Here is a 13,576-nt window from a genome sequence, read left to right as displayed (position 1 = left end):
TCCGTGCCAATTCAGCAACATAATAAAAATAAATGCCTACTTGACCGCATAATGACTGTCGATGTGAACACCACTTTTGCTACGCTCAACGAACGCTTAATGAACGCAATTTTGGCAGTTTGGAAGGTTTATAATTACGAACTCAGCCTATTTTTACTGATTTTTGTATTGTATTATTTTATAGGCAAGGTTACATTAGGCTGCCATTTGCAGGACCTCGAAGACGAAAAAAGTGCTCAGTAAGTACAACTACAAGGAAGCTAATGTGTAATATACTGGAGATGAGTTGTTTTGAGCATTTAACTTGAAACTTTGACCTGTTAGTTTGTTTGGCGGCAGCGAATAAAGGGGGATATAGAACTTTTTTGTCAGCTCCCAAGAGACGAACGATAATTTAAGGCTGTTTGTGAATTTATGGCTATTCATGTTATGGTCATTTGGCACTATAAGAAGATGCGTGTATCGGTAGTAGATAACAAATAACAAAGGTATACCTTCTTTGATTACCAAGAGCTCTACTCATTAACGTTACTAGAGCATATTTGTAATGTTTTACCGTTATTTGAACGGATCATACTCTAGTAAAATAGCCAATTGAATCCCTCTTTTCAAAAACATTAACCGTAATATTTGCATACTGGGGAAGAACATAGCTTCTTTCCTTATTCGCACTACGCGAATAGGGAATGCTTTACCTTGCTCTATCTTTCCCTATGACTGCAATGTTGAAGAATTCAAAATCAACACAAAGACAGAGAAAATCCTTCGAATATGAACTAAATACAAACAAAATTATCTGCTCCTTCAAGTTTAAATATTTTTAAAATGTTCTTAATCTTTTGCAAACAGCACTACTAGACAACCAATATTACCTTAAGCTAATCGCTTAAGTTAAAATTTGTTCACATAGCATTTTCAGTCGTCGAAATATCGTTTTAATTATTTGCCTAACTTAACCCGTTCGGTTTCCGTTTCGTCCATCGCTGATATTACCGAGATACAGATTTTGATTGAGACTTTTCACTAGGCCCCGGTTCTCTACGAACCGTTGCGCCACTTAATAATTTATATAATGATCCTGAACGCAAGTGATAAAATAAATCCGTACACTAAAATGTTTGCTTATGGTTTTGTAGAATTGCATTGTATAAAATCATTTGTTTGAATTATTTAAATAAAACAAAACAGTCTTGGATTTTCAAAACATCCAGGTTTTCCAATCGTCTTTTGAAATTAATAATAATAATTTACAACTTCCTGTGATGAAAGTATTTAATAAAACATAACATTGCTTGTCAAATAATTCATTCAAATTAATTTTTCCATTGAAAAAATACCAAATCAATCATTAAAGAAATATTTGTACTCTATAAGCCTTGATATATTTTTTACCAAAGTAGTAATTTGAGTGAAAAACTTAACTTTAGAATTAAAATAAATTTGTACACCCCAACGAGTGAATTCAAAACCAAAACTTATTTCTCATTCGACGATTTATGTATACTTCAAATACATAACAATAACAAAACTCTAAATCAATATGACCAATTGTTAAATTTGAAAATATTTAGAAAAATGCTAATCGGTTCAGTATAGTACGATAGAACGAAAAAACCTGTAATTGGCTTACAACTTTCATGTGGGTGCGGTGGCGTAGTGCGTAGTGCACTAGCTCCTCACACGCTAGATCGCTTGTTCAAGCCCAGCTCGGGCAAAAGTTCTTCAAAAATTAAATTGAACAAAAAGCGATTAAGCACCACTAAAGGAGTCTGATGATCGGGTTGGCCCCCGTGAAATAGCTATAACTCCAGCCTATGAACTTGGTGGTAGCACACACAAGTTGTTGTTGTTTCATTCTTATATTCAATAATTATAAATTCGGCAAGCAGCTGCCTTAAAACTGTGAGTATAAAATTTCATACAAAAACCTCCTTAAAATTGTAAAAATTAAAAAATCTTGACCCGTGTCAACTCTTTCGCCCCATCTCCCTCCTCATACGAATCCAATCGAAATCGTTGGCTTATGAAAAAGAGAGGAGATAATAGAAAGAAACTGAATAAAACAACAACAATTACTTGTGTGTGCTTAGAAAAATGCTAATCGGTTCAGTATAGTACGATAGAACGAAAAAACCTGTAATTGGCTTACAACTTTCATGTGGGTGCGGTGGCGTAGTGCGTAGTGCACTAGCTCCTCACACGCTAGATCGCTTGTTCAAGCCCAGCTCGGGCAAAAGTTCTTCAAAAATTAAATTGAACAAAAAGCGATTAAGCACCACTAAAGGAGTCTGATGATCGGGTTGGCCCCCGTGAAATAGCTATAACTCCAGCCTATGAACTTGGTGGTAGCACACACAAGTTGTTGTTGTTTCATTCTTATATTCGAAAATATTTAATGTTTTTAAGGATAATCTTATCAGATTTATTTTATTTGGTTTTCTGATAGTAAGAAAGCAAAGTAACACAACCTTTTGGAGTATAAAAAGAATAATTTAAGTGAAAGGAACTGAAGTTTTTCTTGTTTATGTATCAATATATATTTAGAATTTAGCTGACCAAAAGAAAAACCTTACATATACTCGTATATCTGATAATTCAAAAACATTAAAAAATAATGACAATATTTAAACTCATACATATGTAATTAATGTTTTTAAAATATTAATTCAAATTAAATTAATGTCTTCTTCAAGTAATGGAGTCGTTTAACGACATTTCATATTTCAGATAACTTAAAATTAAACTCCTAAACTTTTCCGCCTAAAGATGCAATCAACTTTAGGAGCTCACCGCGCTTCGCACTAATCGTGTCATGGTGCAATGGCCCTACTCCATCAATGCATTCGAATCGATTAACGTAGTCGGCAATATTATCCGTCATACAGAGAACATGAATACCACAGTCATAACTATTCGACTGTTGGAGACAACGGATTGGTTTCATGTGACAATTTCTACAATTCAAAGCATCTTTGATGCGATTTACAAATTGTTGCATGGTGCTTTGATTTGAATTTCCCAATGAATCAAAATGGAAGAATGTTCGTTCGGGTCTTGAGAATACTAATAAGCTCCAATGTGTTCCACCAGCACGATGTGATTCGTTATCGTTGAGAGCAAAGAATATAAAAGGCTTTTTATCAGCATTAAGTTGTTCGAGAAGAGATTCAAGTTCCGTGTCGTCCATCATCTTCATACACTGTGTGACTTCTGGCGAAACAAATAGCAGATCACTATTGGTTTTGTATTTTAATCTTTCAAGATATTCGTAGTAGAATGAGAGGATTTGGTCATTTAACCAGTGTGGGCCTTGTAAGAGCTGTATGTCGGATACTCGGAGGAGAGTATCATTAAAGCTTAGAGCAACAGGATCAGCACGGGGGCAGCTCATTTTGTCTGATGTTGAAATTGATCAATTTTATTGACAACAGAATCATTCAAGTATGAGGCTCAGATAATTGTTTGCAAAGCTGTTGAAAAATAGTTTTTAATGAGATGTTTATTATTTAATGCATTGTTTTTTTCACTCTCTTTAGTTGAGGCAGTTTGAATTCCTAAATCCATGTTCTATTGCAATTAGTATTCAAAAAACCAAATTTATAGACACAATTTTAGAGATTAATAACTCAAAAAAAAATAATTACTACCGAAATTGTATTTTAAATCGTACCTATTAAGCTAATGAAGTTTAGAATATGTTTCATTTGCCATATAAAACAAGAATCAAGTGTCTATATTAAAAATCTGAAGTGGAAGAGTGTATTCTTCAAAGATTTTGAAAGCTGGTTGTTTTATATAAGTTGTTATATTTACAACAATTACAAAAGTTTGCCCCAAAATAATTCTTTGATTGATAAGTAATTTTGTTTTTTGGCAGTGGTTGTACAATTTTGTAGGCATAATTTCTCGAACTAAATTTATACTAATATACTTTTAATTTTGATTGAGTGGAGAGATGATTAAACAGTTAAATAATAATAATAGATGAATTAAATGTATTAAATATGATTTTTCAAAGGACCCATACCTTTTTAAAAATGACAAAATATTGAAAAAGGATGGATATTATGAATGCGGGACTGCCGACTTTTGACATTGGAAGTTGTTATAATGTTTATACCTACCCACATTCAATGAAACAAAAATGCAGGCATTGTACATAAACTTTATATCTACCTACATAGTTTTGAAGGCCAAATAGGTAACTACAGATCAATTTACAAGTGCTAGTAATCGAGAGCAAGGTACCTCATTTAGATAAACTATTTAATCCTTATGAAAAAGAGAAGACCGGCAAACGTAATGTTAGGTACCTAGAATGCAACAGAAGCTGAAAAAAAGGAAAACAACCTCTGGTTGTATTCTATTTTTTTACGTATTAATATACTGTCTGAAGAACAAATTTACAGATGGAAACATATCAATACAATTTGTCTCTATTTTCAAAACTGCATTCTGCCTTCAGAGTGCTTCATCAACAGCGCTATGAAAACAACGTGCGAGTTGTCGATTTTTGGCTTCACAAAAGAGGAAAATTTATTGAAAAACTGCCAAAACGCTTTGAGAGTAAAAAAATAACTTTTCATTTCTAATCTCACCTGGATTTACAATATTAATCAATCAGATGTTTTGAAGAAGGAGGCGAATATACAATTCAATTTTTTATTTTGAATTTAATAAAATAACTTTCAGTTTCCGTGAACTTGAAACTTGAATGATACGAAGAAGGCGAACAACGCATATTTTAGAACTAAACAACAACTGATCAAATGTCAGACAAGCACAGCTGGTTGCTTATTTGTACTTCGCACTATTATATAGACTTATCTTTGAAATAAGTGACTATGATAAACTTATATTTTAAATCACTAATACTTTTCTTACCTTGGTGTTTTTAAAATTTGTGAAAATAACAACACTGCAATTCAATTTAATAACATAAATAAAATTTACTACACATTCACATTCGTACAGATTTTTGATTTGACGTTTGTTAATTCGCTTTTGCCGTATAAAATTCATTTTCGTTCATTTTAAAGAAAATTCTTCATTTATTAACTGTCACGCGAGCAGTTTAAAACAAAACACTACATTACCATGAGATCCAATACATAGGACTCTGCTCCCACTAGCATTAAAATACCTTACCAATGTTTATGGTTGATTTCTCTCTTATCTTTGTAAAAAAAACTAAACATTTGATTCGGAAAATGTTTCATTATATATTTCTTTAGTTTTCATTAAATTCTTTATGAAGTTAGTAGCTGCTTCAATTTTCCAGTCGTTTTTACTTGCGATTTAGGGTCGAATTCACAACGGTAAGGCGCTCATGCATCTTTTTCAAAACCAAATAGTTCGATGCCTAGTTGCCCAAACATCGTGCACATAAGCAACTCCGAAAGTAATCAACGAAATAAACCTTGACTAAATTTTGTTCTCTACAGAAAATTATTCAACGATTTAGTGGAATGTCCGCGCAGTTACCTATAATTCCTTGTGACACAAACTAAGGAATTAATTCGAGGTGATCGTTTATTTTGTGTCAAAACACAAAATAAAAAGTTGCTCGAATGGCAAAATGTTCGAAAGGCAAAATGTCAGATTAATTTTTTGTCAAAAATGACAGTTCCACAATTTTAATTTCTAAAACAAAACATTCAATTATTTTTTTTTTAAAACATTTAAGAGAATTTATTTCTTTTTAGATCGATTTTTTTCAATTTTCGAATTCAACGGACTCTCTTTTTCTTATCTGATGAGGAAGAGCTCCTCCTTGAAACTGAAGGAAACCGAAATAAACGTAAGTCAAAGAAACGAAAAGCAGAGAGTAGCCCAGAGGCTGTTATAAAATGTCAGCAAACATGTTCAAAATCAGATACTGCTACAATAATGAGAGCATCCAATAAAGAAATAAGAGATTTACCCCAAAATAAGTCTCACGTTAAAGGTACCAAGCAAACTGCCCCCCCTCCAATTATGATCTCCAGATTGGCAATGCTTGGCGAGCTAAAGAGCATAGTAGAAAAATGCACGAATAAGGCATGTAAATATACATCATACAATAAAGACAATTGGAAAGTCATTGTTGAAAACGCCGATGCGTATAGATCTGTCACTGAAGAATTGAACAAAAAGAAAATTTAGTGGCACTCGTACGAAAATAAAGCTACAAGATCGATAAAAGTAGTAGCAAGAGGCCTTCACTCTTCATGTGTTGCCAAAGAAATTGTCGAAGACCTTATACAATAAGGCTTTCAAGCTCTCGATGCCAATAATCTTATTAAAAATGAGATAGTAAAAGACTCCACTGGGGTATCAACGACAAAAAAGAGATCTCTACCTTTATCTATGCTCACGTTTGAAAATAAAGAAAGTCTCGATAAGATTTACAGTATTAAATCAGTTATGGGCAAAGTTGTCAAAATTGAACCACTGCGAAAGTCGAAAACTGTTCCACAATGTAAGCGCTGTCAAGCCTTTGGGCATACACAAAAATACTGCAATCGCGAGTTCGCTTGTGTTAAATGCGAAGGCAGACATGCAACTAAAAACTGTCCCATGGGCAGAGAACATTAACAATTGCCTTGTTAATTGTAAAGGCAATCATCCTGCAAGTTACAGAGGATGTCCAGTAGCAAAAAAGTTCCAAGACACAAAAAGAAAAAACAAAACTGGGAACAAGTTTAGAAACTCAACCAACACAAAACCAGTAGTTGAAAGCAAAAAAGTAACGGTCGATAACATTACTAAAAATCAACCGGGAAAAGCAATTGCACAAAAGCGATGAAAATAAATCCTATTCCCAGATTGTAAAAAATGTGCGGAAGAATGAGGAAACTACTATAAAAGAAATGCTGAACTCATCTTGAAAAGGATTGACCAACAAGATTTAAACATAAAACAGCTAAGCGAAGAAGTTGCTCTTAAAAAACAATGATGGACAGAACACTCAAAATCGCAACATGGAATGCAAACGGTCTTTTACAGCATGTATCAGAACTAAACATCTTTTTAGACATAGAGCATATAGACATTTGTTTGGTGTCCGAAACCCACCTCGCTATTGAACAAAGTCTTGATAATAAATTACCAAACTATAATATAGGGGAGAATCAGTAATACTTATAAAAAAGTGCTTAACACACTATGAAGAGCCAAAGTTTACTAAAGAAAACATGCAAGTAACAACAATTAGTATTGGTATAAAAAAGAAAGAATTCAAAATAGCAGCTATATACTGCCCTCCGAGGCGCTCTCCAACTGAAGAAGACTATGCAGAACTACTACATTTGTTAGGACATAACTTCCTTGTTGGTGGCGACTTCAATGCTAAACACACCCAATGGGGATCTAGGCTCATAACAACAAAAGGTAAACGGCTATACCAAGCAGGCCGAAAATACAACTGCGAATTTTATTCTTCTGGTTTGCCAACATATTGGCCATCTGATACTAACAAAATACCAGACCTTATAGACTTTTTCGTAGTTAAAGGTATTAAACGAAATCATATAATAGTCGAAGGTAATTACAATTTATCATCAGATCATACTCCAGTAATTTTATCACTGAGTGAAACAGAAATAATAGAAAAAAGTAATCCCAAGCTAGTGAATAACAGAACAAACTGGAACGAATTCAGAGACAAACTTGAAAATTTTATAAACCTAAGGTAGTAGTAGTAGTACGAATTAAAAAAAAGAATCTGTGAGTTTAAAAATGATTCACTAAGTAGATTCCTGAAAAGTCTGACGACGGATGCTTCTACAGAATACTCCTTATGGAAAGCAGCTAAGCGCCTAAAAAGACCTCAGACACAAAACCCGCCGATAAAATCTCAAGATGGTAAATGGATCGGAAACCCGAAACAAAAGGCTGATCTCTTCGCTGAACATCTCGCGAATGTTTTCAAGCCATTCCCAGCAAGCACAGCTACAGATCCCTTACAGTTTGTGGACAGAAACGACGAATGTGAAATACCTTTTGTCACGCTCAAATAAGTAAGAAGCATGTGTCAACATAAGTTGTCAAACAAAAAATCACCAGGGTACGATCTTATAACTGCTCAGGTTCTGAAAGAAATGCCTCTTATTGCATTTAAGAAACTCCAATTTTTAATAAACGCATGCCTTCATTGGACAATTGCAGAAGTCATTGTTATACCTAAACAAGTAGGCCACCAACAGAAGTTACATCTTACAGACCAATATCGCTTATACCAATCATGGCAAAAGTTTTTGAAAAACTGCTACTGAAAAGGCTTAGCAAAATAATTGAAGAAAGAAGACTAATTCCGAGCCATCAGTTTGGATTTAGAAATAAACATTCCACGATAGACCAAGTGCATCGAATCACGGATGTTGTGGAAAAGGCACTTGAAGAAAAACAAGTATGCTCGTCTGTATTCTTAGATGTTGCTCAAGCTTTTGACAAGGTTTGACACTTGGGACTTGAGTACAAACTGCATAGGGACTTCCCCAGGCAGTACTACGAAATACTGAAATCCTACGTTACGAACCGACTCTTAAGAGTACGGTACGACCAAAATTATTTGGAACTTAAGAAAATTGAAGCCGGTGTACCACAAGGAAGTGTCCTAGGACCAACCCTGTATCTGTTATATACAAGGGATATTCCAGTGGACATCAACGCTATCATGGCCACCTTTGCTGATGATACTGCAATATTGGTGCCAGATAAATCCTTTACGAAGGCTACACAAAAATTGCAAAATGCAGTAGATAAAGTTAGTGATTGGACGCACAAATGGCGTATCAAATTAAACGAAACAAAATCGACGCATATAAACTTTACAACAAAAACATAAACAATGTTCCAATTTTTATAAACAGTACAGAAGTACCTTACTCCAATACCGCCAAATACCTTGGAATGAATTTGGATGCAAAGCTTAAATGGAAAGAACACATCAAAAAGAAAAGAGAAGAACTAAACTTGAAGTACAGAAAAATGTACTGGTTAATAGGAAAGAACTCTGACCTATCTATCCAGAACAAACTAATGTTATATAAGCAAGTATTGAAACCCGTTTGGACATATGGCATCCAAATATGGGGCTTGACAAAGAAAACAAATGCTGAACCCATCCAAAAATTCCAAAGCAAGGCCCTTCGTGGAATAATAAATGCCCCTTGGAATATAAGAAATAGCGATCTACATCGTGACCTTCAAATTGAAATGGTTACAGAAGTGGTTAAGAAACACGCTGTATCACACAATCAGCGACTGCAAAGTCTTACTAACTCTGAAATGGGGACCGTATTAAATGTACGAGACAACGTTCGGAGATTAAGAAGAACCAAGCCTCATGAGCTGATGGGCTAAAAGCTACGGGAAAGTGTTATAACCTTAAACTTCCCCCAATGCGATTTAAAAATTAAGAAATAAAAATCATTTGTCGATCTTTCATAGATTGGTCCTGATTCACCGGTGGTTTTAGTGCGGTAAGAGTCCCACACTACTCGGTACCGATTCTTACCGAGTGTCTTTTAAAGATTTCCATCGGATAGAAAAAACAAAAAAAAAATTGAAAAAGAGAGTACAAAATATTCGTTATCGAAAATATTTGCTTTCGAAACGCATTACAGAGTAGGGCCCCTTGTTACTAGAGGAGGACGAGGAATCGAATTGAAATGAAATTAAGATTTTGATCCTGGTATAAATCGTCAGTGGATCGAGCAATTACAATTGGTTCTTATTTGTATGCGTACTGTGTTGTGAGTAACTTCTATCTTTATACATACAAAAATAAACAAATCAGTAGTTTAAAAATTCAAATAAAATAATGCTTAAAACACTAAAACGCGCACCAAAATAAACAAGATACCCGCACACAAGCAAAACCCCACACAGCAATAACTCGATTCCCCGATTCTGGCTTACAAAACAATTTCATATTCGATACACCTCGTTTTAACCCAGTTTACACGTAGAATCTTTGTATATGAAAACCATAGTACTCTCATGGTGGAAGTCGAATAGGGCGGCATCTAAATTTTTTGTGGAATGTCTAGCGAAGACATTAATGGAGAAATCGATTGTAGTCGGGAGAATTATAAATGTTATAATTTGCAATAGAGAAAGACTATAGTGAATTAACGAAAGTCTTAGTGCGAGAGGAATACACATTTGTTTCCTTGTGTTTGTGGTTTGGTTGTATTTTTGCAATTTATTAGGGAATTATAACTTGAACTATTATAGGCAAGTAAAGATGTAAATATTGTGTTGTTATAAAATAACTAATAATAAATATTTTTTTTTAAATTAGATCGCCTAAACCTTTCAGTTACAGTTTGTTTTTAAATCGAGCATAAGGAAGTTTAAATCTTCAAAGTCTTAGAACGATGTTTTTTTTTAATAAATAAATTTGTTGATTGATATTGAAAAGCTGGCAACGCAATTATTGACAACTTATGTATAGTGAAATAAAATATTTTGATGCACGTTAAATTTGTACACATATAAAAAGATAGTTAACATACCTACCTATTATCGCATAATTTAAGGAAATTATAGCTTGGACGTTTTTTAATGGTAGTGATTTTTTTTTAAATGGGGTGAGGAACTTTTAAAATATTTTGTTTTAAAAATTAATATAAATAGTTGAGTATATAAAGCACCGGTCAAAAAAGTGTTTCAAGGACAAATTGGGAGACAGTTTTACTTAAGTTCTCATCGTATTTATTATAATATATCTACAATAGTAAGTTATCAAGGATGTAAGGAAATGCTTTCTTTTATTTTAATAAACCTATCCGACGCATAACTGGAAAATAGCCAAGCTAGAGGAAGTGAAGGGTCTTTATAGGAGCGCCATTGTGGTACTCAATAAAGAATCCTTGTCCCATCTAGCCCTAAACGAGGGCTCCATAAACTATGGCTTCGAATCCATTAAAATTCGAATTTATAAAAAAGATGAGGTTAACGCGGAAAGCGGGCCTTCAAAAACTATCGAAGGTGAACTAGAGGTTGGTGAACCTGGGACGTCGTCTTCTCTCCTAACAGAGGGTGACGATGCACCCTTGTCCTCTCCAATCGTGACTGCACCCTCTACAAAAGTCGTAGACAGTCCATTCTTAATGGAGACTGAGGACGACCTTAACATGATCCTTCTGAGCGAGGACGAACTCTTGGGTTCATCGTCAGACTCAGAGGATCAGAACAAAACCGTGGTGGAGGTTGATCTGCCTAAATGTAGCCAAAATGCTGCAGTTAGTACAGATTAATCTCCAACACTCCATAAAGGCCTCGGCCTCACTTCTTCTCCGTCTGGCGAGTAACGGGGAAGACATTGTCCTGATCCAAGAGCCATGGATTGTAGGATCCGTTGTTCTAGGACTCAGGACTCCTGGATACTACACACTTTGTGTGACAGATAAAGGTGAACCTAGATCTTGCATACTAGTGAAACGTAGCATTAATGTATTTTTACTCCATCATTTCAGTGACAGAGATACTACCGTAGCTAGGCTGGAAACAACCAAAGGAAGTTTCTGGCTGGTATCGGCCTATCTTGGGCATGACCACCTCTTCCTGGAAGCGGAAAGGCAAAGGATCCGCCTAATGGAAGCGATGCTAACGCTCATCATACTGTATGGGGCAGTATGAATATCAACGACAGGGGTGAGTCTCTTTTTGATTATATTCTTGGTACTAACGTCTTAGTAAGTAATGTTGAAAATGAACCAACCTTCATATTTAAAACTCGACAAGAAGTCTTAGATATAACGCTTGTCTCAGATACTATACACCATATGATCTTGGACTGGAAAGTATCCAAAGAACACTCGTTCTCTGATCATAGATATATCCAGTTCAATATAAATGTGGATGATAACCCGAGTCCATTGACTTTTTGAAACTATCGGAAAACTGACTGGGCTTCATACAGGAACTCATTACAGAGTTTACTAGAACCTGGACTATCTAGTCCTTCCTCTAACGCTAACGAACTTGACAACAAAGTCAATGACCTTACCTCAGGTATGAACAGATCGCTATAAATTGCTTGTCCACTTATACACATAAGAGGAAAGAGGAAACCACAATGGTGGGCCTCAGATCTTGACTCGCTCAGGAAGGAATGCAGGAAGCTTTTCAACCAGGCCAAAGCTGCAAGACTAGCCTCTCATTGGGACTCCTACAAAGAATTCCAAAAAATCTACAAGAAGGCACTAAGGAAATCTAAACGATCTTCTTGGCGATCCTTCTGTGGCATGATAGAAGAAACTTCTGAAGCCTCTAACAGTGTTATACGTTTAAGTTCAAATACAACATATCCACAAGGTCTGATCACAAAGGATAAGCTACAATGGGCTCTCAACAGCTTCAAACCATTTATAGCTGCAGGACCAGATGGAATAATACCAGCCAAATTACAAAAGGCTTCTGATATAATTGCACCAATCCTTGAGGCAATTTTTACCAGCTGTCTTTACCTGGTCCATGTTCCCTCGGCATGGAGAGACGTTAAAGTTGTTTTTATACCTAAAGCAGGTAAATGCTCCCAAGTCAATCCTAAAGATCTACGACCCATAAGTCTATCATAATTCCTTCTTAAGACCCTGGAAAGATTGATTGATATCCATTTAAGGGCGCGTATCGATACAAGACTTCTATCTTCGTCTCAACATGCCTACTTTAAAGGTAAATCGGTGGAAACAGCGTTACACACTTTAGTACGCACCATCGAATATTCCCTCCATCATAAAGAGTTCATTATGGTTGCTTTCCTTGACATCGAAGATGCCTTTAACAACGTGGACACATCTGCAATCACATCTGCACTGGCATCTCTAAATGTAGAGAGTTCGCTTCGGGAGTTAATTCATTTAATGCTTACTAGCAGAATAATTAACTCAAAACTGGGCAACTCTTCTAGCAGACAATTCGTTAGTAGAGGGACACCGCAAGGTGGTGTTCTATCCCCTCTTCTCTGGAACCTAGTGGTGAATGAAATCCTAACTAGTCTGGATGTTGAGGGTTTCAGAGTGATAGCCTATGCGGACGACGTTGATATAGCAGTTTCAAAGAATCTTAACATCCTAAAAGAACTCTTACAAAATTCCTTGGGCAGACTAATACTTTGGGCGGATCGGTGTGGACTGGGTGTTAACCCACACAAAACCGATTTGGTCTTATTTTCGAGGAGATACATAATTCCATTTGTCAACCCTCCTTATATTAAAGGAATCCAATTAAAATTCTCAGACGAGGCTAAATACCTAGGTCTTGTCTTAGACAAAAAACTAAATTGGAAACGCAACGTACAGGAAAGAGTCAAAAAAGCTACTGTAGCTCTCTTTTCTTGCAAAATAAATGGGGTTTACAACCCAGAATCACCCATTGGCTATATACATCGGTAATCAGACCGATTTTAACGTACGATGTGGCAGTATGGTGGACTGCTTTAGAGAAAGGTATAAACAGGGATAAGTTAAATAAAGTCCAACGTTCAGCCTGCCTATGTATAAGCGGATCGCTTCGCACGACCCCGTCTGCAGCACTGGACACCTTGCTCTACCTTACACCTCTTGACATATTTAGCAAACAAATA

General features: G+C 35.5%; 1 protein-coding gene across 7 annotated transcripts in view; it reads right to left on the bottom strand.

The window, feature by feature from the left end:
* LOC129952643 (sentrin-specific protease 8) overlaps positions 1–4,988 on the bottom strand; it is a 32,954-nt gene extending 27,966 nt beyond the window's left edge. For 2 of the 7 annotated variants that reach the window (XM_056065384.1, XM_056065383.1), the window contains exon 1: positions 4,885–4,988. Coding sequence is in view for 3 of the 7 variants with exons in the window: in XM_056065389.1 (XP_055921364.1) it covers positions 2,747–3,391 (645 nt within the window). In the remaining 4 variants the exon portion in view is untranslated. Of the gene's footprint in view, positions 1–1,804; positions 3,471–3,527; positions 3,670–4,598; positions 4,828–4,884 lie in introns of those variants that run through there. The other 5 variants (XM_056065389.1, XM_056065387.1, XM_056065388.1 and 2 more) reach the window with 5 other exon arrangements.
* Positions 4,989–13,576: the final 8,588 nt, after the last annotated feature.

This window comes from Eupeodes corollae, chromosome 3 (genome assembly GCF_945859685.1).
Source record: "Eupeodes corollae chromosome 3, idEupCoro1.1, whole genome shotgun sequence".
NCBI lineage: Eukaryota > Metazoa > Arthropoda > Insecta > Diptera > Syrphidae > Eupeodes > Eupeodes corollae.
This window is presented reverse-complemented; position numbering and strand designations above follow the sequence as displayed.